The sequence below is a fragment of the Scleropages formosus genome, chromosome 5, assembly GCF_900964775.1.
Source record: "Scleropages formosus chromosome 5, fSclFor1.1, whole genome shotgun sequence".
Lineage (NCBI taxonomy): Eukaryota > Metazoa > Chordata > Actinopteri > Osteoglossiformes > Osteoglossidae > Scleropages > Scleropages formosus.
In genome coordinates, this window is record NC_041810.1 from 7,267,397 (window position 1) to 7,294,735 (window position 27,339).

General features: G+C 47.0%; 2 protein-coding genes across 2 annotated transcripts; one reads left to right on the forward strand and one right to left on the reverse strand.

Moving 5' to 3' along the window:
• Positions 1-1,105: 1,105 nt before the first annotated feature.
• LOC108926445 (beta-1,4-galactosyltransferase 5-like) lies at positions 1,106-16,770 on the forward strand. Its single transcript, XM_018739118.2, has 9 exons — positions 1,106-1,396; positions 10,636-10,758; positions 11,424-11,534; positions 11,664-11,791; positions 12,688-12,804; positions 12,877-13,064; positions 13,153-13,275; positions 13,520-13,621; positions 13,998-16,770. Exons 1-9 carry the CDS (start codon positions 1,279-1,281, stop codon positions 14,146-14,148), a joined length of 1,161 nt encoding a protein of 386 aa, XP_018594634.1. The 5' UTR covers positions 1,106-1,278; the 3' UTR covers positions 14,149-16,770.
• Positions 16,771-19,307: 2,537 nt separating this feature from the next.
• Positions 19,308-27,151, reverse strand: prpf6 (PRP6 pre-mRNA processing factor 6 homolog (S. cerevisiae)). The gene is made up of 21 exons (XM_029252495.1): positions 26,925-27,151; positions 26,040-26,205; positions 25,682-25,800; positions 25,511-25,589; positions 25,208-25,384; positions 24,904-25,059; positions 24,714-24,808; positions 24,424-24,580; positions 24,118-24,280; positions 23,833-23,951; positions 23,507-23,725; positions 23,252-23,374; positions 23,045-23,166; positions 22,766-22,904; positions 22,418-22,537; positions 21,611-21,787; positions 21,384-21,517; positions 21,184-21,275; positions 20,956-21,070; positions 20,652-20,778; positions 19,308-20,147 (listed from the first exon to the last, which is right to left on the reverse strand). The coding sequence occupies exons 1-21, from the start codon at positions 27,134-27,136 to the stop codon at positions 19,995-19,997; spliced, it is 2,964 nt and encodes a 987-aa protein (XP_029108328.1). The 5' UTR covers positions 27,137-27,151; the 3' UTR covers positions 19,308-19,994.
• Positions 27,152-27,339: the final 188 nt, after the last annotated feature.

Here is a 27,339-nt window from a genome sequence, read left to right on the forward strand (position 1 = left end):
TTTCAACCACATGTCAAGAGCTCACAGCTCGAGGTGTCCCTTGGTTTCACGCGACTCAGAGTGACACACCATACACCGCACTGCGTGTGACTCCATCCATCTCGAACCCCATCCCTCCTGGGAGCCATTGAAACCTTATGTCCTGCGCTGTATGTGTGCAGATCAGCCAGTGCAAAAGTGACACAAGAGCACAGTTAGCAGTAATGATGACAATGTGACACGGGACAAAGGAGGACAATAGTGCACAGGGAGGTGTCGGGATCGAGGCGGCAGAGCGGTCTACTATACTCACACGATATACAGTAAATAACACCTTAAGGAGGAGTTTCTTCTGCATCCTTCCGCTATTCCTCTTCCTTTACAGTTATTGCATGAGAACTTTCTGATTATTATTATTACATTATACCTCTATACCATTATTTACTATATATACTGTACAATGTTATTGTATATGCCCCCTCCGCTCTGATGTTCCATCTCGTGACATTTATTGATTAATTCGATTTATGTGTGAAATACAGACTTACCAAAGCACTTCTGCTTTAAATTAAAGTTTAATATCTTGATGAAGCAGGACGGTAAGGGCCCTGCTTCCTGTGCAATTTGAGCAGCCTTGCAGTCAAAAAGTCTGACATGGACATCTGCATCTTTGCAGGTGTCAGCAAAGGAATACAAGTTGTGCATTAGGAGGAAGATATAGTTGCAGATGTGAGATTCTTAAGTACCGTTAGTTTGTTTCTTTCTTTCTAATAATATGCACCAATGAATGTTCATCGCTGCACGAGTAGCTGCAATCCCATTTCTAAAATATGTGAAGTTGATTTACAGCACAACATTTTTTTAGGAGCTGATAAGGAACAAAAAAGCTAACTGATCACCTCCTTCAATTAAATCGAACCACCAGAAAACAGAACATCTTCTGCTGCTCTGCTGTAAACTTTTCACAGGTTGAGGGAACTTTGGCGACGCTCCCTAAGACGGCTACTCCCACGACATGAGAACACTTTGTTGACGGTTTCTAAACTCCAGCCTCGGCCCCGCCCCGCTAGGCTGCTGGACACGCCCTCTTCCATTCATAGCCTCCTCCCGCAAAGTGCGACGCGTTGACAGGGACCGAGCGGCGGCGCGCACTCGCCCGGTGACCACCACACCCCTACCCCCTTCAGAGGTGTAAGAGGCGCGCCCATAGCCACCGTAGATCGGTTATACATATATATAATATATATATATATATATATATATAGTATATTTTAATTCTCCGCGCTCGTGATCATCATCATGTCGACGATGCGGATGCGCTTTCGGGCGCGCATGATACGGACCCGACTGGGGCTCTTCTTCCTTCTCTTCCTCTCCTCCTCCGCTGTCTACTTCATGTACTCGGCCCCCGGCACCGGTAAGACCCTCCCCCCGCCTATCTGTCTGTCTGTCCCGTGTGTCTACGCGCTCGTCTAGGCATATTAAATAATCAATCATGTGCGGAGAGCTCCAGCCCGAGTCGGTCACAGTGTCAGTGTGTCGTGTGTGTAGCTCGTCCGTTCAGTCGCTTCGTCATAACGCGGCCGTGTAACGTGCGGTCGAACCCGGGTCGCTCATGCAGAGTCGTGCAGAGTCGTGCACTTGTCAAGGACCCTTCTTGGATATGTTGTATCACTGCGTGTATCGTGTGCTGTATTGATACACTGTATCACACATACTCAGTATGATACTGTCCACTCGGTCGTAACATGACGCGCTGCTGCATGACGTCCTGGGATTTACCTCATCATACACTTCACAGTCAGTGTTTCACCATGGCATACTGTAATTTCTTGTACTGTTAGTGTTATACATTGTGATGACGTACAATGTTACGTGTAATCATTTACTGTGCGGCGATACAGTTTGAAGTCTCGATGTCAGTTTTACCTGGTTGGTACGGCAGGGTTAGGTTTAGGCAGCTGTCGAGTCTGGAACCATCTGATCTGAACCGACCGATGTAAATAATTCTCATATTCGGTTCAATACAATTCAGTGTATTTTTACAAAGCTCTAGACTTCTCACGAGGTGACACAGCTCTAGAGCAACGAAAGAAATACATGAGACAAGAAAAAAAAAGATAGTTCACTACAGACTAGTGTAGTAATATGTCAATGTTTTTATAATAAAGCTGCTGAGTAGTATGTCTACTCTGGCCACGGAGGAAAGGAACAAAAAAATCCCAACCGAAAATCAAGGGAGAAAAAAAAATCTGGGGGTCCAAGTCGTGTCCAGTGCCTCCCCCCTCCCCCCCATTAAATCGGACTTCTAAATCAGCGTATCGGCCTCGCGCGGTGACGTCATGGGACACGGTTCAGCGATCGCGGTAATTATGCGGTAATCGTAGCGAGACGCGTTCCGACCGCACACCTTGTTTTCCACGATCACTTACAAGTAACTGTAGTCATGATTGACTCGAAGCCTGAAAAGAGAAATATGTCAAACGCGTAATTTAATCACACTGCTGTATATTATTTCCAAACATTAAATTCAATAATAAAGTTACATGATTTAAATTACATGTCATTTATTCATTTAGCTGACGCTCTTCCGCGACGTACACAGGTTACAATAGTTACAAGATTACAGTTATTACCCATTTATACACAGCTTGGTAATTTATTGGAACAATTTTACATTTAGCAGACGCTTTTCTCCAAAGCGACAGATACATCTCAGAGAAATACAATTCAATTTGTGCCTTAGACATAGTTGCAGACGTGACATGTGATTAACTAAAAACAAGTTTGTTTCTTTCCACTTCATATTCATCGCATGAGTAGGTACATAAAACTCAGGATAGACTAGATAACCTTCCTACAAATACATATATACATATATATATTATATACTGTATATGTTTAAAGGTACACAAACATCTACGTACATGATTAGCTGCTAGCCTAAAGGCTTATCCGGGAATGATCTTAAAGTTATGATGAGTGAACATTTACACCATACAGCCACTGCTCGGTAACCGCAAGACAATAGAAACTTCAGATTCATTGCGGACTTTGGGGCCCCTCTGGCCTTCACTGTTTCCTCTTCTCTGTAAGCCCCTCCTTCCCTTCCTCCAGCTCTGAGCAGCACTTAGGATAGGGGTGGTCAACCAAAGAGTCAAGGTTCAAATCCCTTAATACATTTACATGTACGTTCATTCATTTAGCAGACGTTTTTCTCCAAAGCGACATGCATCTCAGAGAAATATAATATGGGGACAGCCTGTAGTGTAGTGGTTAGAACAAATGCCTTTGGACCTCCAAGGTTACAGGTTTGAGCCTCATGTCTGGCTGTAGTACTTACCCTCAACACAATTGCTCCAGTGAAATTACCCAGCTGTATAAATGGGGTAAATAATTGTAACCTTAACATTGTAAGTTGCTTTGGAGAAAGGCATCAGCTCAATGAATAAATCTAAAAAATGTGTGCATTACATAGGAGAAAGAGAGACATAGTTGCAGATGTGTGATTCTTAAGTAAACTTAGTTTCTTTCCACTTTGTGGACCGATGTTCATCGTCTGAATAGGTGCATAAAACTCAGGATAGACTAATCCTGATCACCTTCCTACAATTTTTTTTTTTTAAAGGTACACAAACCTTTACAGACAATACAGGAGTAGTGGCTGTGTAAAGGCTTATCTGGGCATGATCATAAAATTATGGTGCATGAACATTTACACCATACGTGAGCTTGAGAGAAGATGGGCGAAGTGAGTCTGGGAAACGTCAGTTTTCAGACCCTTCTGCTTTCGTAGGTCATAACCAGGGTCTTAAATTTGATTCGGGCAGCTATAGGAAACCAGTGCAGAGAAACGAGTAGAGGAGATACGTGGGAACGCTTCGGCAAGTCAAACACAACTCGGGCAGCAGCAGCAGCAGCGTCCCGTATCAGCCGTAGAGGTTTGATGGCAGTAGCAGGAAGGCCACACAGGAGAAAGTTGCAGCGTCCAGACGGGATGTCACTATGTCCTGGACAAGTAGTTGTGCAGAGTCAGTTGTGAGGTAAGGACGGATCCTGCGGATGTTATGCAGGATGTACCTGCAGGTCCGGGTCGTGGCTTCAAGGTGCTGAGAGAAAGACGGACATGAGTCAATCGTCACTCCTAGACTCTTAGTCGAGGATGTGGGCAAAATGAGTGAGTTGTCCAGTTTTATCGATAGATCGTGACAGGAGGACGGGCCAGCTGTGAGGTGAAGAATCTCTGTTTTGGAGAGGTTGAGTTGGAGGTGGTGATCAGACATCCATGCAGAGATGTCCGACAGGCAGGCAGCGATGCAAGTGGAGATGTCTGATGCTCCAGGTGGAAAGGAGAGGAAGAGCTGGGTATCATCAGCATAGAAGTGGTATTTGAATCCATGGGAAGCAATGACTGGGCCGAGAGAAGAGGTTTCAAGTTTCAAGTTTATTGTCATAGACACAAGTACCACGTACAAGTTTTATGAAATTTTTCCTGAGTGCTTCTCCACAGACTATGGACAAGACAGAGACAATACAAATACTGTACAAACAAAACAATGACAATCACAGTGAGTAACGCTAATAGCAATGACAATAAATAACGGTAACAGTAATAACAATAATACCAGTTGACAGCCAGAGAACTCAGAAGGAGAGACTGAGAATGCGGATGCTTAAAGTGGCAGTATAATTTACCGATGTGCTTGGAAGGAACAGCACAACTCTAGTTACTAAAGGTGGCACATTGGTGATTGTTGTATACTCTTACAGCACTGGGGTAAAAACTGTTCCTGTACCTAGCAGTGTGGGTTCGAATAGACCTGAGCCACTTTCCAGAGGGCAGGAAAGAGAAAAGTATCCGTGCAGGGTGATTGTCATCTTTCATGATGCGCATCGTCTTTCTGAGGATCAGCAATCAACACATCGCCACGAACCGGCACCATGTTTAGTTACTACTATTATTATTATCTCATCATTCATTCACTTTTTTTCTCCAGAGTAATTTACAGCATTAAGCTACTTACACTGATTTACCTTTTTATACAGCAGTGTCACTTTTACTGTATCAGTTCAGAGTAAGTACCTTGATCAAGGGCACTGCAGCAGGAAAGGGATTCAAACCTGGATTCTCTGAGCGAAAGGTGGCAGCTCTAATTGCTACGCCTCCTGCTGTCTGCTTAAAGAGCCACTTGGACTCAGTTGGGGACGGCTGAGTGAAACACTCTGCTTTACTGCATTTTAAACCCCCATCTCTCTGGTTATTTTGAGCTCTTTCTGTGACATGAGCCACGTTAGTCTGCAGCGAGGGAGAGAGAGTTCAGTGGCTGACAGTCAACGTGGGGTTGAATCCCTCGAGGGAGGAGCGCGAGGTGTGCTGGGATGGTACACAGCCAGGCACCATTGTGCCCCAGCACGTCTTCACCCCCACCCTCCAGCCTGCCTCGACTCGCTCTGCCCCAGGGGTCTGGATCACAGAGCGTCGCCAGTCACACATGGCGACATGGAACCTTTCTAACATTTCGTAAGAGTCACACCTTGTCAGCACGTTTTTCCTGCGTGTCGGAACTCTGGAAGTTTGTCGGTGGTTTCAAAATGGTCACGTCCCATGAAGGATGTAAGAGTCCACGGTCATGACGAGTGCGATTACACATGTATCAAACCACTGGATCTGGAACCCAGATCCTGGCGTGACCCTGTCCATGCTGGGTCTTTCAGTTCATTTATTCATTATAACGCCACCCTTGGACTCACTCTCACGTGTTTCAGGAAGAGCTCAGTTTTTAAAAAAAATCTTTTAGTTGCTTTAATGAACAAGAAAGAAAAAAACAGGAGCGTGGCTCACGGTGTGGTATTTGAACACGTGAGCTCCTTGCTGGGCATCCGCTTCCTCATTTTGCACACTCTGTTGGGACACGTGTGTGTTTTTCCATATGGTTACGTTCCTGAACCCCGGGGGGGGGGTCCAAATGTGCACACCTATTTGCATGTGGTTACTGGCTAGGGATTTGGGTCATGTCTTTGATCAGAGGCTTGGCATCAGCAACCGCCCAGCAATGGCGTGTTGCTATGGCTCACGGTCCACTGGGTTGAGGGAAGTGCGGTTGCTGATCTTTGGTGGACTGCATGGCTTCCTTCCACCCCACGTACTGTGGTAACACAGCACCTGCTGTGGGGGCCCTGAACTGAGAGCATGTGGACTGTTTGATCCTGTGCAGTAAGCCATGAGTTGGTCAGAAATATTTTTTAAACTGTAATAATAATAATAATAATAATAATAAGAAGAAGAAGAAGAAGAATTTAGCTGACACCAAAGTGGCTACTGATTTACCTGTTTACCTATTTATTTATTTAGCAGGCACTTTTTTATACAGCAAGCTATTTACACAGCAGGGTAGTTTTTACTGTACGAGTTCAGGGTAAGTATCTTGATCAAGAGCACTAGAACAGGAGCTGGGGTTTCAACCCAGGTCTTTTTGGTGCAAGGCGGCACTCTAACCACTTCTCCCCCTGCTGGCCCTTAGTGGAGGGAGCCTGTAGACAGAATTAGAGTGTTACGCTACAGAGACGGTGCAGGGTCCTGCTGTCGCTGGACGGATGGCAACACGAGTGCCCGGGCAACGCATGATCTCAAATGACCTTTAGTGATATGTGCAGTGTTTTTGCTGTTGCCATGGCTGCACAGCACCCTCCAGGTGCCCGAGATGTTGCTTTTTTGCAATGCTCTTTACAACATGTAGCCTGTGGCCGAGCAGTGGAGGACAGGGCCTGCTTCGCTCTATCTGTGTGTGTGTGTGTGTGTGTGTGTAATGTATGTACGTGTGTGTAATGTATGTACATGCCTCTGGGTGTGTGTCCACATTTAGATCTGTCCAGTGAAAGGGTTTGTGCATGGGGCCCATGTGTGTGTACCTCTCTGGCTGTGTGCATCTACAGTATGTGCATCCATGCATATGTGTGTGTCGTGTCCGTGCCAGCCTGTTCTTGATTTGCATGTACGCACACAAGCCCATTCTGTATTTGCTTGTATGTGTTTATGCCTGAGTTTTGTGTGTGTGTGTTTGTGCATTCATGTTGCAAACTGTTCACATCTCAGCAGTGTGTTGTGTGTTGTGGGTGAGCAGTGATTCTATAAATAATAGCTTGGTTTGGTCATCACCATCTTGTTTCTGTGTGTGTGTGTGTTCACATTGCATCCTTTGTAAGATTCAAGAGTTTATTGTCACGTGTACAGTAAACAGTTTGTTACACCATACAATGAGATTCTTACTCTGTGAATCCTCTCAGCAGCCTATGACATAAATTGTAAGGACGTAAGGAAAGAAAAAACACAAGGAGAACAAAGGGCGTAAATCACAAATTTACAAAAATTACTATTAGTGCAAAAATCCAAGAAACGAAGTTATACACGTATATAAAGTGTGCAGTGCGCAATGTAAACATGGAAGTCGTACAAAGTCCTGCAGAGGTAGATTGGGTTTATTCGGAGTTGAAGGCGGGGTGTGTATTTGTGTGCGCAAGGTATGCGGAGGTAGTCTGTGGCCTCTGATGTTACTGGCGTTGTGGATGTGTATGTGTGCGTAGGAGGGATGGGGGTTAGTTGACACCTCGCAGGCTCAGAGGGTGAACTGTGTCTGCTGTGATGGGTGGAGAGCCAGCGGATGGGTGTTGTTCACAAGCCTCATGGCCTGTGGGTAAAAACTGTGTTTCAGCCTTGAGGTTCTGGCTCTAACACTCCTGTAGCGTCTGCCTGATGGTAAGGGTGTGAAAAGGCTGTGCTGGGGATGACTGTTGTCCTTGATCATGTTAGTGGCTCTCCTGATGGTTCTGGCCTGGTATAGGCTCTCCAGTGATGCTAAGGACGTTCCAGTGATGGTTCGAGCAGCTTTCACCACTCGCAGTAGCGCCTTACGATCCTGTACTGTGTAGCCTCCGAACCACACTGTGATAGAGCTGGTGAGGACACTCTCGATTGCACACCTATAGAAGCTAGAATCCAGGAACCCAAAAGCCACCCAAAGTCTCGTTTCACAGTTCGGTGCCAACGCCTGTAGGACTCTGGGTTGAGGCCCGTTCCAGGGAGGGGGGTGTTATTTCCAGGCAGGGCGGAAGGGGCCCCGTCCACTGTGGGAGGGGCTGCCTTGGAGGCTAGTGTGGGATGAGCAGAGAAAAGCCACTTCCTAACGCGGTAGACGGGAGACACACAAGTTGGAACGATCAGTCTCAACACCGACGGTCCGTCACACTGTTCTGGTCCTTTACTGTGTCCTCGTACCAAGAACCGTCCGCTTCGGCGCCTTCCAAGACACCGGCGCTTTCCTTTTTATTTATTCGTTTTTATTTCTCTGAACTAGACAGGGAACGACTGCATTATTAATCCTTTATTGACTGTCACGTCTACAATGGGCTGGCGCCCCATCATAGCCCCCCCCCCCCCCGACACCTTGCACCCAGTCGTTCTGGGATGGGCCCCGGACCACTGTGACCCTGACCAGGATGAGCAGGTGTTGAACGTGGGTGACAGAAGTGGTGACTTAGTGGTGAAGGACTGACTGGAGCGACAAACAGATCGAGTTACAAAGAGAAACTCGTGTTCATAGGTTGAGGCGCCACTGAAAACATGTGAACACGCCTCTATGTTGCACCGCAGCCATCATCTGTAGAGGCGGGGTGGGACGCCTCCTCATTTTCTTGGAACATGGGCAGGTGTGTTTGGAGGTGAGGTCAGGGTCAGGGCCAGGGCCCCACCCACCTGGCAGGTGGTCATTGTTCAAAGAACACTGACGCAGATGTAAACCAATACAGTCGGGCAGGTAAATAAGTGTTTAGGGGGATCGTGTGTCCCACCCCCAAAGGATATGTGGGGTTTTCGGTTTTCAGGACAAGTTCTTTGACGGGCAGTAATCTGCACATCCTACTGACTCACTGAACAAGTCCTAAATTTGTACGCTCCTCCTACTGTGGTAAAACTGCTGCTACTGCGGTAAATGAGCAGTAAATAACCCATTATTCTCAGCAAAACCATATATAGCCCATGGAAATGTGTGACACTGCACAGTTTTGTCTCCACGGCAACCGGGTTTATTTGAACCACGGAGCGGATTTTGCACTCTACTCTGTGGGCGAATTCTTGCACCTTTTCCCAGACCTAGAAATATCAAAGTGTCCAGCTGAGAAATGCAAGAACCTCAGAACAGCGTGATATTGGCAGATGTTCGACGTACCGGAGCTCACAGTGTGTGTGCACATCGCATGCACTGCATGTTCAGTGTGTCACGTATGACAAAAGCACACAAAACCACTTGGAACTCGGACTGAAAATTTCATTATCGACCTTTTTCACAAAACTGTTTAACAAAATTATTATTACCAGGCAGCTTTATAAATGATGGCTTACAGTGCTAGATGATGAACTTTACTCTGATTTACCCATTTATACAGCTGGGTAATTTTTGCTATATCAGTTCAGGGTATGTACTGTACCTTGATTAAAGGTACTACGGCAGGGGGCAGGGGATCAAACCCTGGCGAATGGTTTGTTGCTGTGGGTGAAGACAGAGAAATAAATAAATGTTGTTGTTCTTATTCTTATTGCTATTATAATAATAATAATGATAATAACATGGACATTTTCGCTGTGGATTTTGACATGGATGTCGACAGGGAACCACCAGATCTTGAGAATACACACTTTTTTTCTACTTTTTTTTTCTACTGTGTCACAAAAGGAAGTGACATTTTTGGCATTTTTTCAGCGGTTCCAAGGGGAGACACCAGCACCCAAAGTGGACACTGAGCAGAGAAACGGTCAGCGTTACCATGGCAACGCACATACGAGGCCGGAGACACAGAAAGAGAAGGCAGCAGTGTGTGGGTGTGCTGGGAAGTCGCAGGCAAATGTGGAGCACGACAACTTCCCCAAAATCTGATATGTGAACGGAGTGGGGGTGGGGGTGGGGTTCATCACCGCGCTGCTGAGAAGTGACAGCCAGAAATATGTCAGCATCTGGGGTGGCCCCAGCCCCTGGTCAGGTTGGCTCCAGTCCTGGGAGTTCATGCAAAGCATCCTGGGACTGAGATCCTGGGAGGGGCGTCCAGGGATACCTTCATCCAGGGACAATATTTGACAGAGCCAAAAAAAACTCTTTTCCTCTTTAACTTTCCTACTTCCTGTCTTTTCCCCTTAGTGTCGAGACCTCAGTAAGTAGATGTGTCACGTCCAGCAGGTTTGTGGGCTAATTTAGAGTTTGGGGGGTGGGGGGGGGGGTGTTGACCCATACCGACTACAGTAAAAAATAACTCAAACTGACTGAAACAGTTACAGAGCAGCACTGATATGGTGCCCAGATCTCAGTTTTACCATGTTTTACAGTTGAATATGCACTGGACATACGTCATGTTCAAAATGTGAGAGAGTTTTCTATTACAGCTTTGTCTAAGGTTTTACAGACCGTAACCAGTGGAGAAATCAAGGGATGTTTGTCTGTGTTACTGAGTTCTGATTGACTGAGACATACTGGTAAAAGGGGCTATGGATTTACCATCAAACTGAGTTATGCACAGATTTCAGCCCTCGCTTGTGCTTGTAAGTTAAAGAGCCGCGCCGGCTCAAAAATGCTGTCGAGTGCATTCGAACCCCTGCGTGTTCCCCTCCTGCAGTGAATGAGTACCTGTTCATGGTACAAGCGCGTGGCATCCGGATCCAGCAGAACGTGCGGACCTTTGGAGCCCAGGTCCTGGAGCAGGTGGTGCGGGGCACCTACAGGGGCACCGGCGGCGCAGGTACAGAACCCCTACACCGCTGACGGGGGTGCGAGCACAGAAAAGGGGGCGTGTGCCGGTACGCTGGCTCCTCGTATTCTCAGCAGCCGAGGTTCAGTTTTTCAAAGACGCAGATATATTACAGTTTATTTTTCATTTAATTTTGCTTCGCATCCGTTTTCTAAAAATTCTGCTTGTAGCAGAGTGGACATGACCTGTGTTTACCCTCCAAGCTGACAAAAGGCAGTAAAAAGCACCCAGACCGAACAGCATTGTGGGACCCGCCTTAATTCAACTCGCTTCCACCGCTCCTGCCTGCTGTTCTTGGGTGTCGGTGATCAATAACAGGATGAGGAGCACTGAACATGTTTGTGGGATGAATCTGTCAGCACTTGGCATTGAACAGGAGTTTGTCGAGACAATGTGTTTTTACTTGGGCTGGTAAAATATAGCGCACTTTTTCTTTCGTTTTTATGCTAGGAAATATTTAGAATACTGAAATAGTCTTGTCAGGAATTTTTATTAACCGGTTTTTATCCATTTACTTCTTTTTCCTGAACCCATAAATCAATGCAAATCCAGGAAAAGTCTGTGATAAACGTAGTATGAACTGGACTCGTGTCCACTGTGGATCTGCACTGTATGGGAGTTGCATGACTGCAGGTCCCACATTCTGTGGTTTATAGAGTATTTTTACAACCTCGATGACATTGAGTCCCAGCCGACGAGCAGCTACCTCCCCAGCGGGTTCACCTACCTCCCGAGCGAACGCTGCCCAGAGAAACTGCCCTCCATGGGTAAGTGCTGGAGCAACACGGTTGTGCTCATGGTTGTACCCAAGGTCACTAATGTGTCTACAAGTGTTCCCTAATACAGGTGTAATAATTTACAGGCTCTGTGTGTGTGTGTGTGTGTGTGTTTCCCAGTGGGCCGAGTGCAGGTGAACATGAGTGAGGTGGCGCTGCCAGACGTGGAGAAAGCCCTGCTGCTGGGAAATGCTCGTGTGGCCCCTGGGGGCCACTGGGACCCACAGGACTGTCTGCCGCGCTGGAAGGTGAGCACCTCGGTGGGGGGGGTGGGTTTTCTCAGTTCCCATTGGCCCTCTGAACACTGCATGTGCAGTCACAACAGCACCTGTAAGTATACTGGTTATGAGTATCCGCTGGACCTCTGTACTGTAAAAATGACCAGAGTGTAGCGTGTTTCCGTTTCTGTGTACATTGAATTTAGCGCCACTCCTTTCTGCCAGAGGCATTCGGTTCATTTCCTGACGGGCACATGGCCTCCTCAACTTACAAACACAACTGGGACCAGAAATCTGTTCTTAATTCATTTTGTTTGTAACTCAAACTTACTTTTACCGCCGAGTCACAAGCAATGAAAGGTTCTTAATTCAGATGCGCCTCGATTTATCTATGGGTTCTGTAAAATTTAGCAGATAAATTTAAAAACACAGTTCAGATATAGCTGTATTGTGAGACTTATTTTCATATTTTTATTAACTTTGTGGAACCTTGAAATTAAAACTCATTTAAAATGAGTGAAAATAAAAATCTGTCACCTCCACAAACTCCCGTTCGGTGCCAACTGTTGGCTGATTCATCCCATAAACAGGAGCAGCATTACTCGCCTCGTTACTGATCACCAGACAGGAGCTGTAAACACTGTGGAAGTGAGTTGAATTAAGGTGGCCCCACACTTTTATTTTGTTGGTGTGCTCCGTACTGCCGTCTCTCAGCTTTCGGGATCATAACAGGTCATGTTTATGTTGCCACAAGCGAAAACTTTGCAAAACAAATCAGTGACAAAAATGCAATTATAAATAAATAGATGGAAAGACATGGAAAATGTTTTCATCTTCGGAAAGTTGTAACTCAACTGTCTGTGGCACAACGAGCCTGTGAGCCTGGGGGTTGCCTTCACTAAGAGCACAGAGGTTCCTCCTTGCAGGTGGCCATCCTCATCCCGTTCCGAAACCGCCACGAGCACTTGCCCATCCTGCTCCGCCATCTCATCCCCATGCTGCAGCGGCAGAGGCTGCAGTTTGCCATCTATGTCATCGAACAGGTCAGTGTGTATGTCTGTGAGACTAAATGAGGCCCAGCAGAGACTCTGATGCATATATGTTCTGACCCATAGGCCGGCGATCAGCCTTTCAACCGTGCCATGCTCTTCAACGTGGGCTTCCGCGAAGCCATGCAGGACATTACCTGGGACTGTGTGATCTTCCACGATGTGGACCACATCCCTGAGAATGACCGTAACTACTATGGCTGCGGGGAGATGCCACGTCACTTTACCGTCAAACTGGACAAGTACTCCTACATGTGAGCGTCATGCATGTTCTCAAGTATGTTACGTTAACTTGGTCCATCGTAGGAGGGAAATGAGTGGAACCGTTTTTGATCCCTACAGGCTACCTTACAACGAGTTCTTCGGAGGGGTCAGCGGTCTGACTGCTGAACAGTTCCGTAAAATCAACGGCTTCCCTAACGCTTTTTGGGGCTGGGGAGGTGAGGATGACGACCTGTGGAACAGGTAGGGCAAGTTGAACCACCATTTCCTGCATCCCTGGTTCATGCTAACACCTGGTAATATTAACTCCCCGTGCAAGATATGTTAATATTAAGTGAATATGAAATTCATCTTTTTGTTATCATGAACAGATATTTTCCCCAATTTCTGTAGAAACAATTTTTTTTCTCCTGTACCTAGTTAGTCTGAATAACGTGACTGTACCTCCTCACTGACCTGTGCTGTGTGTGACGACTCTATGGTACAGGGTGCAATTTGCCGGTTATACAGTGAGTCGTCCCCCTGGAGATGAGGGGCGGTACATGTCCATTCCACATCATCACCGTGGTGAGGCACAGTTCCTGGGCAGGTGAGCCTCACATTGCTGTCACTCACTAGTCTAATTCAGTCCAGTTCAGTCCAAATGTCATCTCCAACTCTCAAGTGTACGATTCAACTGTCTCAAATACTCGAATGTACGATTCCAATGTCCTCCAACACTCGAGTGTAGGATTTCACTGTCTCCAATGCTCGAATGTATGATCCCAATGTCCCCCAACAATCAAGTGTATGATTCCACAGTTATCCATGAGACTCGAAGGTAGGATTTCCAGTGTAATTTCCCCACAATGAGTATATGGTCCATTCCAAAGCCTTAAACAGCTTTATCCTCCAGAAATCATCCTCAACAATAACTGGCCTCTACACAGCCGTGTCTCAACACCGTGCATCTCTTCCTTCCCCAGGTACGCACTTCTCCGACACTCCAAGGAGAGGCAAAAGCTGGATGGCCTCAACAACTTGCAGTACATCCCTCAGGTGTCACGAGAGCCTCTCTACACCAACATCACTGTCAAACTGAGCCGAGACATGGCCCCCATGGTGGCCAACTCCTGACCTCACCCCAGAGGCCAGTGTGCTCCTCAGCCCACTCCATTGGCTGGCTTCTGACCTCTGATCTCTCATACCTCATTTTGGCCATGCTGGGCTTACAGCATTTCTTGCATTGCTTCTACCTTGATGTTCTTTTCTACTCTTAGAAATCAAAGGTATATCAATACCTTGATTGCAGTCATCATCTCCAAGACTTTGACCCCACAGCCTTATGGTTTCCAGTGCAGCTCCACTGGGATGACTGATTTGCATACCTCCCCGAGCAGCCATATTTCATTGGTTCAAATGCTTCTTAAGCAGTTCCGGAATTGGGGTGCAGAAGATCTGAAGCACGTTGGACCCCTCATGTGCCACTGCTAAATATCAGCCTGTTTTTACCAGCCTTACCTGATGTGTGAAGCCATGTGGCCTGCTTTCGCTGGCCGCCAACAATGCCTTGTTTTGTAGTCTTCCAGCTTGCTTGGCACCTGCTGCAACCATACAGCTTCCGTCCATCTGGGGAGGAAAGGGAGAGGAGCTCAGCACTGATCTAGAGACATGCAGATTTTCATCAGGCAGCTAGGAATCTAAGCCAGTGGTGGTGGCCAGAGAGACTTTGCTTGTCCCTACCTGCCTTCTAGTGTTCTGTACCTTTAGCACCCCGCAGCTCACCGTTGTCCCTCCAGGGCTCTCTGCCTGGCTTGCTGAAGGGGACCATTCCAACCATAGCCTTTCACCACACTGCCAGACTACTTTTTTCAGTTTGTGATGTTTCCCTATATTCTAGCCTGAAGCGCTGCTATGGTACTGTTGCAAGCACGTTGACCACCGATGTCTGATTGTGATTTTAGGTTCATGATGAAAGACCGAGGAATCGAAAACACCTGTTGATTTGGTTATGTACTCATTTGCATAGCAAGGTCAGGTGAGGGGGATTTTTTCAGCATGTCATCGCAGAGACCTGGAGGTGGATATGTGAGTTTGCAGGAGGTCTCCCATGTTCATCTGCACATTGCAAAGTTCCTGTCAGACCACATAGCAACTAAAACTGAAATGCATGCTCAGCCCAGGGTTGATTTTCCAGTCCGTTACGCTGAAACATGAAGCAGAGAGAGAGTAAAGCTCCAGCGTGGAATTAAATGAAAAAATAATTTGTTTTAAGGCATTTTGAAAGAACTCTCTCTGCTTGTCACAGAATCCTCAGAACTGCAGACATGCTGCTTTTTCTGTCCACCGCAGAAGGAGGCACTTGGTCACAGGGGCCGTACAACAGCGCCGTCCTCCACAGCATGGGAGTGCAGTGCGTGTGCCCACAAAAGTCGTTTCTCACGTTTTTCATTCTCACAGGCTCCAAGACCACAGCAAACATTGTTTAGGGCACAGAGACAGGAGTCCTGCTCTCTTCTCAGTACACTGCCTACTTACGTTAAGAACTTTTGCTACAGACCTTGTTGGCTTTAATTGCATTTTCTTCACTCGTGACCTGTGTTTACCCACAGAGCCTATAGATGGCAATAACGAGCAACCAAACGAAACGAACACATGAGACCGCCTTAATTCAACTCACTTCCACAGTGTTTACAACTCATGTCTGGTGTTCCTGAGTATCAGTGATCAATATTAAGATATTTATGAGCTGAATCAACACTAATTGACAATGAATAAGTGTTCGTGAAGACAAAGTTAATACAAATGTAAAGTTTTAAATGAGTATTTTTGAGACAGTATATTGTAGCTATAGCTCAAGTTTTTATACAAACCAACCAGTGAATATATTGGGGACCTCTGTGTTACCTTTTAGCGATCGTGACGTATTGGTCATATTTATGAACGGACCAAGACGAGGACCTAAATACAAAGCACTCCAGATGTCCATGTTTGCACTGAGTGGTTTAAAGTTGTAAATGATGATGCCTGTGAACATGCCTAGATTAAAATTCCACAATTTTTTACATGTGGATCACAAACTGTGTTGGTTTATATAATCACAGACAAGCTGGTCTCTTGTTTGTTCTTTATAATGTATGAACTATGCTTTTTTCCCTTCAAAATTTGTAGCCTTCACACTGGTAACGATTTGATGCGAACGCATCAGCTCCAGTTCTTGTCGAGGGACACGTTCACTTCCCACTGATGGAGACAGGGGGCGCCACTTCGAATGAAAACTCAGGGAGGAGCGCAATGCTGCCTTACACTGGTCTCCACTAAGCACCCCTGCCCCAGCAATGATGCAGCTGATGGGGTCAAAGAGAGAAATCCCCCTGAAGCAGGAGGCAGAGCTGGGAGGTGTGGCCTCCATGTGGCCGGGGCCAGGTACCAGGTGCAAGACACAAAGTCCATGAGGCCCTGAGTTGGAACAAACTGGCTGACCCCTGACGCCATGTGGGCATTTACCATTCCATCACGAAGGCAATGATAGTATTGCCAGGGGCTTCAAGGAGGGGCACTGTCCCCACTCCCAGCAGGGCCCCCACCTTTCTCACACTTATTTATCTTTTACCACAATTCATGTTGTATTCATTTTATGAATAAGTTATATGCATTAGGTTCTGTACCTGTACATGTAGATGTGCTGCTGTGAACAGCTGCAGGCCAATGTGTGATCGGTGCTTCTTTGTAAGAACAAGAACAAATAAATTAAACTTTCTGGACATTTATGATTAGTGGCTGATTTTTTTCTCTTTTTAAATGAATGATCAATTCCGACAGAAGCAGATATTTTATTGAAAAGACCCATCAAGAGCCCTGTGATCCTCCACTTCTGGCTGCTTAGCGCTCCTGTGTGTTTGCATGTCACTTCTACAGGAGCTACTGCAGTGATGTGAACCAGCAATATGGTGGTGTCAGGGACACAAGCTGTGTGGCCATACTGCTGTGTGCATCTAAAGCTCTTCTTCTGCTGCCGATGCTCTTTGTTTACTTTGTACTTTGTTGTATGTCAATTTGGGGGGGAAAAGTATCTGATCAACGAGTAAAGGTCAATGGTCAACAACTACCCAGAGGATGTTCATCTGAGGGGCTGCGATCTCACAATGACCTGGTGTCAGAGTATGAAGGAACACTGGAACCTTGCTCCACTTTATACATCTGATTGTCTAAAACCCAAGTTTGATGTTAGACTCACAACTGCATGCAAGAGACTCAATCAAAAATCCCTCATATTTCATGCAGCCCAAAGGAAATGGTGGAAAAATCGAACCCGGGGCAGGCAGTGGTTAAAAAATAAAAATAAATAAAAAAGGAAACACACACTCTTAGACAGAGGAAAGATAATGCTTAATTCCCATGAGCACACAGACCTGACCCCTCTTACCTCGTTTAACTTTGCTTTTTGGAAATCTTGTCAACCCTGTAAAAACAATGCAAATGTACATTTTTCAGTAAACCATAGCGTATCAATATTTAGTCACTATTTGCGAGCGCACACACACATGCAGAGGCAGTGAGACTCTGCAATGTATGGGTGCCTGCAGGGTGCACCTCCACTCTTATCAACCCAACCACAGATCAGCGCTACCTCATGACTTAGCATTATTTCCGTTTCCTGTTTTTGCCATGGCATTTCCTACTTACAGTATGTGTGTCACCCAGAGCAGGCAAGGTACAGCATGGTAGATGGAACTGCTCTACACCAACTGGGAGCAGAATCCTTTGCTGTCACCGTTGGATGTCATGGCACCAAGTGTTGGATAGGGGACACCCCAGAGGAGGTAGTGCGGCAGACAACCCGAGTGCTGGGTCACGTCATACCTGGATTACTAGAATACAAAATTATAAATTACCCCTGTCCAGACAAAACAATTATAATTTGTACAGAAGCGTTAGCTAAGCAATGGGGAAGAGGACACCCGAGGTCAACATCTCACCATCAGTCAGAAACTCAGCCAGCAGATGGCACAATGGTTAGAGTGACCTTAAAATCAGGTTCAAATCCCACCTCCTGCTGCAATACCCTTGATCAAGATACTTACCCTGCACCGCTACAGTAAAAGTTACCCAGCTTTACAAATGGGTAAATCAGCATAAGTAGCATAGTGTACAAAACTCACTGTAAGAACAGAATTAAGACCACCAAAACAGTAAGTTACATTCACATGTATTTAGCAGACACTTTTCTCCAAAGTGAAGTGCATCTCAGAGAAAAACACACTAAGTTCATTACATCAACAGAAAGAGACACTTTAGATAGACGCGTGATTCTAAAGCATAGTTAATTTGTTACTTTCCACCACGAACCAATGTTCATCACACGAGTAGCTGCATAAAGGCTTATCCGTTCTCCATAAAGGCTTATTCAACAATTGTAATCACAAAATTATTGAGCATGAACATTTACACGTTTATCATGTACTTTCGAGATCAGGGGAGGAGTCTGGAAGTGGTGAGTTTTAAGACCCTTCTTAAATGTAGAGAGATATTCAGCAGTTCTGAGTGAGAGGGGGAGGTCATTCCACCACATCAGAGCCAGAACTGAGAACCTTTGTACTTTTGACTTTGAACCTTTTGTGCATGGGACCACCAAAAAGGCAAATGTGTAGAAGCATAGCAGTCTGGTTGCCCAGTTTGATAGCGAGTTCATGACAGGATGACAGACCAGCTGGGAGGTAAAGGATTTCTGTTTTGGAGAGGCTGAGTTGTACGTGGTGATCAAACATCTAGGCAGAGATGTACCATAGGTTACACTGTTAGCCAATAAATGACACCGTTAACTGATCTCACAAATACAGCATTTTTACATGTGATTCTGGTACATGTTGCTCCTTTACCACCATTGCTTGCAGTGAGGTATTGAGGCTGAAGACACACCTGTGTGAAGGAATAGAACACTTGACTAGTTGGTTACTGCTCCCACCTACTGGGCATCCTGGGCACATCAACTGGAGGAGAGAAAGGCTCCAGGAAGTTGAGAAATGGGTAACGATTGTGAGACTGTAAATATTAATTATGTGCAGATGCATTTTGTAAGATGTTCTGGACCCCCATACACTGGATCCTCACCTTATTAACAAATGGACTCAGAAATCTGTTCATAACAATTTGTTCATAACTCAAGTCACTCGAAGTGAGTTGAACGAAAGTGAATCTAACCACTGGCGATCACCATCCATGCCCGTGTAAAAATCACTGCTGGTGAAATACGTTTGACTTCCCGACATCAAACACCACAGACAAACTGTGTTCAACATAAAGTTTATTTTTGCCACTTATCCACAAACTGAGGAGCTACTGCTACTGCAGAAAGTACAGAAAGGGGACAGTGAGCTGTTGAGACAGCACAGAATGAGGGGCAGACACAGAGCGGCACCTCCATGATCCTTACACCCATCACCTGAACTCAGACACAACGTAAGGGATATTCACTCTCTGCTGTGAGGAACACGAGGAAAAAAAGTTTAAAACAAACTCATATTTACACAGCTGAAAGAGTCTGGATCCATCCAAGAGATTTATACCGTGGTTTCATCACTAAAACGTCAAGTACACATACAAAAAAAATATACACTATGGTCAACTGGTGAAAATCGGAGAGAAAAAAGCTTGAATTCAATATTTAAAGAAAAATCACCGAACAAATCAAGGTGTGTGCGCGCATGCACGTCAATGGCTCCTCCATTACAATTGGATCTCAGGCCTTTTTCTAAACAAAACACCAGACATTTGTGGTACCAATAACCCTCTTCTTTCACCAAATACTTCTGTTAAAATATCCAGAACTGTTCGACTGGGACCCCTGCTGGGGGGCACATTGTACAGTGGGACTGGAGTGGGAGGACCAGGTTTTTAATGGAGGAAATCAGCGGCCAATGAGAAGTAAGATGTCACACCAGGAGTCCAATGGGAATGGAGATCACTGTCATGAGGGCGGTGCCTCAGAAAGTGTTCTTGATCTTTGCGGCTACCAACACGAGGATCTCGCCAATCTTCTTCTGCCAGTTGAGGACGTGCTTGGACTCAGCACACCAGAGCTCACCGTGCCGAGGCTCCGCATTCTCACAGCGCCTGTGCACCTCTTCCTGTTGCTCCTGTGAGGGACAAAGAGACAAGGGGCCAGGGTGAGGAAATGTCAAGTAATGGTGCATGGACACATGCACTCCGATCACATGGGCTTGTGTCTGATGAGAACAGATTAATTCGTAATGACAGTGCATTTCAAAAGAATACTTTGTTTTATGGTTTCAAGTTTTAAACTGATAGGTATGACTTCCCTTTGCCTTTCAATCTGTTTCTCCAAAGGCTTATTATTATGACAGACAATGGAATTAATCTACGATAAAAAAAAATTCACGAGATTCCTGAAAGTTACTTGCATGCAGTACATGGCCAAAAGTGAGCTGCATGTAAGAATCCACACCTGATATGGGGGGGGGTTCTGTTTGCCTTGTGTGATTTCATACATTATTAACCAAATTTTAGGATACAAATTACATTTTCTTAAAAGTCTAAATCTTCAATATGAATGCTCGTTTTTGGGAGAAGACAGTCCCCACCGCCAATCACCTGATGTACAAATGCGCGTGTTGACTTACCTCGGTCCCGTGCTGCAGCTCAAACTTGTAGAAAAAGGCCCAGGCGTCCCCGAGGTCGGGCTCTATCTTCACTGTGCGCAGGAACCACTCCCTGGCCTTTGTTATCTTGCGTTCGCTCCAGAAGAGCCTGTGGCAGAGCGGGGGTATAAGATGTAAGGTGAGTGAGAAAGAACAGTGCAAACACTCAATTGGCACTGGGCACCTCCGCTCTAAAGAAAGGCCATTTATCTTCTTGTGTCATTTGTTGTCACAAAAAGTCTCATTTTATTTTAGAGAGAAACGGTGAGGGTGGAAAGGGACATACTTGGCCACAGCCAGAAGGACGTGGGGGTCATGTTCACACTTCTTCAAGGCATCCACACTCTTGGTCTTCCGCTGCGGTCTGGCTTCCAGAAACACGGCCTCAGCCCACAGGATGCCTAGAGAAGAGAGAGTGTGACTCTGTATGTGTCTCTGTGTGTGTGTGTGTGTGTGTGTGTGTGTGTGTGTGTGTGTGTGTGAGAGAGAGAGAGAGTGAATGAGGGGTCCTCACCTGAGTTGGGACACTCCTGCAGGGCCTTGGCCATCAGCGTATTTGCGATGTTCTTCAGCCCAGCTCGATACTCAAGCCTCACAGACTCCAGCCTGGAAGAGCAAGAGAATAAAGGTTCATGTGCACACACACAGGACCATCCTAACGTGTGCGTGCACGTGCATGCGTGCGTGCGTGCGTGCGTGCACACATGTCCTCACCAGAGTTCGGGGTTCTGTGGGTTCTTCAGGCGTGACTTCTCCAGGATGGCACGGGCACGAGTCAACTGACCTGCTTTCTCTTCGAGGCGCGACAACAGCAGCCACAGCGGTATAGACTGGGGACACTTCTTCAGCTGTAAGGGGATGTGGGTGGAACCACACTGTCAACGAACACCCCTCCACCAATGATGAGGAAAGGATCGATGTCAGTCTCCATGCCGACTTACCCCCTGGTTGTAGGCCTCACGAGCCTTGTCCGTGCTACCGGACTGCTCCTCGATCTGACCACGCATCATCCACAGCTTGGGGAAGTCCTCATAGTGCTTCAACGCCTCAGTACAGAGTTCCTGAGCCGCATCAATGTTCCCCAGCACCCACTCCAGCTTCACGGACTTCATGAACACCTGTGGGAGACACAAGACTGACACCATGCTTCTAGAGCATGTTCTAGGACCACAAAAACCTACTATATACTAGGGTGACCTTGAGTCCCTAGAAGGTTCTACCATGTTCATTAACTCGTCGTGATACAAACTCAAAGGTTTTTGAACACGTGAACATTTTCCAGTTGCCTGTATTTTCAATATTTGCTTCCCGTAAGCTTTATAAAATTTCTTTTAACACAGCAACCATGATCTATTAATGTGACCGACCAAGTCAACAGATAAAGGGCAATAAAGAGCACAAAAACAACTGGAGTGTGTGACCTTCGTAATTCAGGTCACTTCCACAGTATTTACAGCTTGTGTCCGCTGTTCCTGAGTGCTAGTGATCAATAACAAGATGAGAAACATTTAACATCTTTATGGGATGAATCAGTCAACAGTGCACCTTAAAAAAGAGGTTACAAAGAAACAAAGTGCAGCGGAGAAATCACAGTTAATTAGCTGAGGAGTCTGCATGTTGCTTTTTGAGAATACATTTGCACTGACACTGTCAACACTGTTGCCACTACACCATAGCCAAATGCTCCTACCTTAAATGTCTCTCCCAAAAAGCCACACCCCCTCCTCCCACCCAGAATCCGGACTCACCCTGGCAGTGGGCGCACTGCTCCGGGCCTTGGCCAGCAGTCGACGAGCACGTTCATATTCATTGTTCTCAGACTCAAGCTTCACGGCTGCCAGCCAGATCTCCTCACTGTTTGGGTTTGCCTGGCAAGGTGGAGGGGAGAGTTGTCAACAAGTAAACAAAAACAAAACATTAATGCACAACTGCCAATTCCACACGTACCAAAAAAAAAAAAAAAAAACTCACCTGCTTCGGCAGCTCATTTATTACTTAAAAGATAAGAGGGCAGAGGAGTTGCCATGACATTAGACACCAGCCTGGTTCTGGCAAACACCACAGACACCTCACATCCCCCATTTCTGATACCCTACCTGGAAAGCTAGCGCTAGGATGCTACGGGCCGCGGGCACATCTCCAGCCAGCCACTTGGACTTGGCCCCCATCAGCCACAGCACCTCCGCCTTGGGACAGTGAGCCACGGCTCTCTGCAGGAGGGCCTCCAGGGACTCCCTGGGGAGAGGAAGGGCAGGACATCACATTCAAACTATGGCTGAAAGGGTCAATGCACAGCTTGTGCAGAGTTAGGACTGTTAGCACAAGGTCAAAGACTATACTGCACATGAGTCAGAGCAGTGGCCTGGGTTGCCTACCGGGTGCCGTGGTTCTTTTCGAAGTAGGCAGCCCTTAGCCACACGCTCTTCTTGCTGGGGAACTGCTGCAGGGCGTGTGCGTAGATGGCGCGCGCACACTCCAGGGCTCCGTGAGCCACGCACTGCAGCACGCAGGAAACAGCATTATCACACAAGGAGAACTGACATATCAATTTGAGGAAGGGCAGAGGGAGAGAGAGGCCTTACACTCTCCGCATCCTCCATCCATGTGTGTTTGCAGTCTTCCTCCTCTATCCCAATGCCAATGACCGCCCGGATCACCGCTTGGCAGGTGGCCACGCTGCCAGCTTTATCGCATTCTTCCGCATCCTGTGAGGAAGGGAAAGGAAGTGAGCCTACCAGGGCTACACCAAGCGGTGTTTGAAGGACAAATGGAGTGCAAAGAGCACGAGTGTGATGACAGAGGTGTGTTCCATGGGCATGATGTCTATGCGGTCAAACCTGGATCCACTGCTCACGATTGATCTCCACTCCGTTAGCACGCAGCGATGTGATGGCTCTGTCAATGATCTTCTCCACCATCTGCGTGTTGCCGTTGGCTTCCTCCAGCTTTGCAGCTGTGATCCAAATGTGCCGATCGGTGGGGATGTTCTCGCGGGCCTTGTTGAGAACTCGCCTGGCATTCTCGTACGTCTCCAGCCTGGCCAGGGCCAGCCATAGCTAGGGGCATCCAGACAACAGCAATGGCATCAATGTTGGGGTCTCAGCACCAGGGCAGCTGTCTGCACCTCCATGACCACGTGTGTATTTATGTCCGTCTCTCTTACCTCCACGCTGGTCGGACAGCACTCCACAGCTCTGCTCAGCATGATCCTGGCATCCTCAGGTTCCTCCAGCTCCACGGCTGTCTTCCACAGACGTACTGACTTGGACACATTCTCTAGAGCTGCACATAATTGGGCCAAAATAACATTCACTCAACATGAATTATGATTTAGAATGTAACTGTTGTGCACTTAAAAACAGTAATGAGTACAGAACTAAATAACTACATTCGAGGACTCCAGCATTGCAGTAACTGTAGCATTGGGGGCTCTCGGGGACTGTAATACCTTTCCTGAGGACGCGCTTCTTGGCACGGACATCCGTCTCCAGCTCAGCCGCCCTGATGTAGATGCGGACGGACTGTGGGAGGTGTCGGACTGCTTGGGCTACCACTGCTTTGGCTGTGTCCCCAGGCTGAAGCCTGGCGGCCTCTAGCCAGACATCCTCGCTCTGCAACACACACACACAAACACAAAATGGAAAAATAAAAATGAACATTTTGCACAAATAGCTGCTTATTCAAAATTATGAGAGTCTGAATGATCTTTCTGCAGTCACATGGTGAGAACATGGTCATTGCCCTTCTACCTTACCTTGGGACACATCTCAGTCCCCTTCATGATGAGGTTCCTGGCCACCTGCAGTTTGCCCGTTACCTCTTCCAGGCGAGCCGATGCGATCCAGGCTGGGGGGTGGTGAGGGTTTGTTTCCCGCACAGACTTCAGCAGTAGGCGTGCCTTCTTGATATCGCTGTGATACACACACACACACACACACACACAAAACAAATACGAGGGATAAGCTGGGGATTCTGTAGAATTTATCATACGACTTGCTGTTCATCTGTTCACATGTTGGTCACAGGCCCAAAAATAGGCTTCACCTGATGTCCCCACCGTGCGTGGGAATCATTGAGTTGAGGTCTGTCAGGTAGCCCTTGGGGTCCACCACTGTCTGCCCACTGACCGAGTCAGACACCTTTGGGAAAAGGGGGCAACTCAGGATCAGAGTGACTCATTGGCTGGCAATGTCAGCAACAGAAAAGGAAGGGTGCCCCTGTCTCCATCCCTCACCTGGCTCAGCCTCATGTCCATCAGTGTGTTCCTTGCCTGACCAATTTTTCTCATGTCCAGCTCCCCCGTTCCTGGGGTCATCAGGCCAGGGGTCATGCCCCCAGGGTAGGGAGTGTTGAGACCGCCAGGGAATGGGGTGTTCAGGCCCCCGAATTGCTGAGACAGCAAAAGAAACACGCAGGTGTGAAAAATAGGTAAAGCTACAAACTACAGCAGATCCAACTCCAATTTTTTTTAAAAATAACAGGACAAAAATGGAGTGATAGCTATTTAGACAGAAACTGTGTGTGTGTGAGAAACTGACCCCTTGCCGGGGGTCCACAGTGGTATGGTTGTCGCCACTCTGCAGGTGCTTGGCAAAGAAGCTGTCGGGAACAGGAGTGAGCTTCTCATAGCGCGGGTTCCTCTGGCGCTTGTTGCGGGCATCTCCGACCTCGGGAATGCTGAGCCACTCCTCCTCGGTGACCTCAGCCAGCTTCCTCTGCAATAGGGGAGATGCCGCGGCAACGGCAGGAGCTCATGCAGACACAACCCAACAACACAGCTACTTCCCACTGGTGGATGGTCGCTGGGAAGCGTGATTGTAAAACAGCTTATGATCGCTCACCTTAAGGTCCGAAAACTGCTGCTGAATCTTGGGTCTCTCCATACGGTACTTCTCAATCTCCTCCTTCTCCCTCTGCTCCCTGGGGAGGATAAGAAACCCATCCTCTCAGGGCATAGGGCCAACTATACACTCTCTCACACTGCCTTCTGACGGTCACTCCAATTCTCATACCTTCTCTCTTTCCTGCGTTCATCCATCCTTTTGTCCAGGGCAGCATAAATGGCATCGGCCTCCTCGTCATCCTTCTCGTACGGCCCACTAGAGAACAGACTGCCCGCGTAGCCATTGAACTGTCAAAATACAAGGCACAAACAAATACCTTCTAGCTGGTTTGTTTATTTTCAATGATTTTTTTTCACCGATATACACTATCTAATGAACAGGTCCGAATTTTAAAGGTAAAGACTTCTTCCCAAGTTTTCTTCACTTATTTATTTTTCTAAAATTCCAGTCAGTAACAAAATAAACGCAACAAAATATTTAAAAGTAGAGTGAATGGCTACTGGTGAAACGTGACTAAGTCAGACACCTCGTCATAGTTGGTGTCGTTGAGATCCTCGTCATCATCGTCCGCTTGGTTCTTCTTCATCTGGTCTCCAACGGTCCTCTTCCCCGGGGGGGCGTGTCGGTCATCAACAGGGTCATTGGCATCCCGAGCAGGACCGATATCGGATCGCGTTGTGAAACCTGTGGCCCTGGGAGGAAAACGGACATAGAAACGGGGTTGCAGATCTGATCTCTTGCACTGGGGAGACAGAGTGACACACAGGACTGTGTCCCCTTCACATTACAGGCACATTTTTTATTTATCTATCAGTTGTTGACAATGGACTGATGAATGGACATCTACTCATTCATCTGACACTTTTCTCCTAGGTAACCGCAATGTGGGATTTTTACACAAAGATATTTACACTGATTTACCCATTTACACCGCAAGGCAATTTTTACTGTATCAGTTCACAGTACGTTGTTCAAGAGCACTACAGTAGGATGTAGGATTCAAGCCATGGGCCTTTATTTACAAGGCAGCTCTAACCAGCACGCCACCTGCAGCCCAAATTCTCATCGTGTTTTTGACATTTTTAATAGAGAAAACCAGGCAGGTGCAAAGGAACCAGTGACAGGCCGGAAGCAGTTAGGTTTACGCTTCTGTTTATTACTGAGACAGTCTGCACTTCACTAGTAATTAACAGGACTAATTTAATGTATTTTCGCTGCAACAATTAGATATTTTTTCTTTACACATTGATTTCCTCAGTTAGCGTGGGGGTACTCTCAAACACAGGTAAAATATAATATACATACAACCTCACTAGTATGGCTGATGAAATTAAGTAACTTAAGTAAAGTTCGCAGTAAAAACGAGGTAAGGGGACTGAAGCGCCCGCTCAGAGAGGCTCAAGCACGGTACCCTCTGCCGAGGCCCGGCACGTAGCCGAGCGGCGCCGGCATGCCCAGGAACGGCTTCTTCTTCTTGTTGAGGGAGCCGCTGAGCGACACCGCAGCGCCGGAACCCGACAGGCTATTCGCGGCTCCCCCGCTGCCACCGCCGCCGCCCGAGCCCCCGGAGGAGCCCGGCTTCGACGAGCTTTTCGAGGTCTGCTTTCCCGCTGCGCTCGCCATCTCCGCTGCTGCACAGACCACACTTCCGGAAATAACAAGTTGCGTATTTCCTGTTTCCTCATGACGCGTTTAAAAACTTTCAAAGTTTCCATAAATGGCCACAGCGCCGCCGCAGTGCGGGAGGTCTCACTGCACCATTAGCGCCTTGAGTAATGGGTCGGGATCCGTTCACCGACAGCGCCGCGCATCATTTTATCACTTTA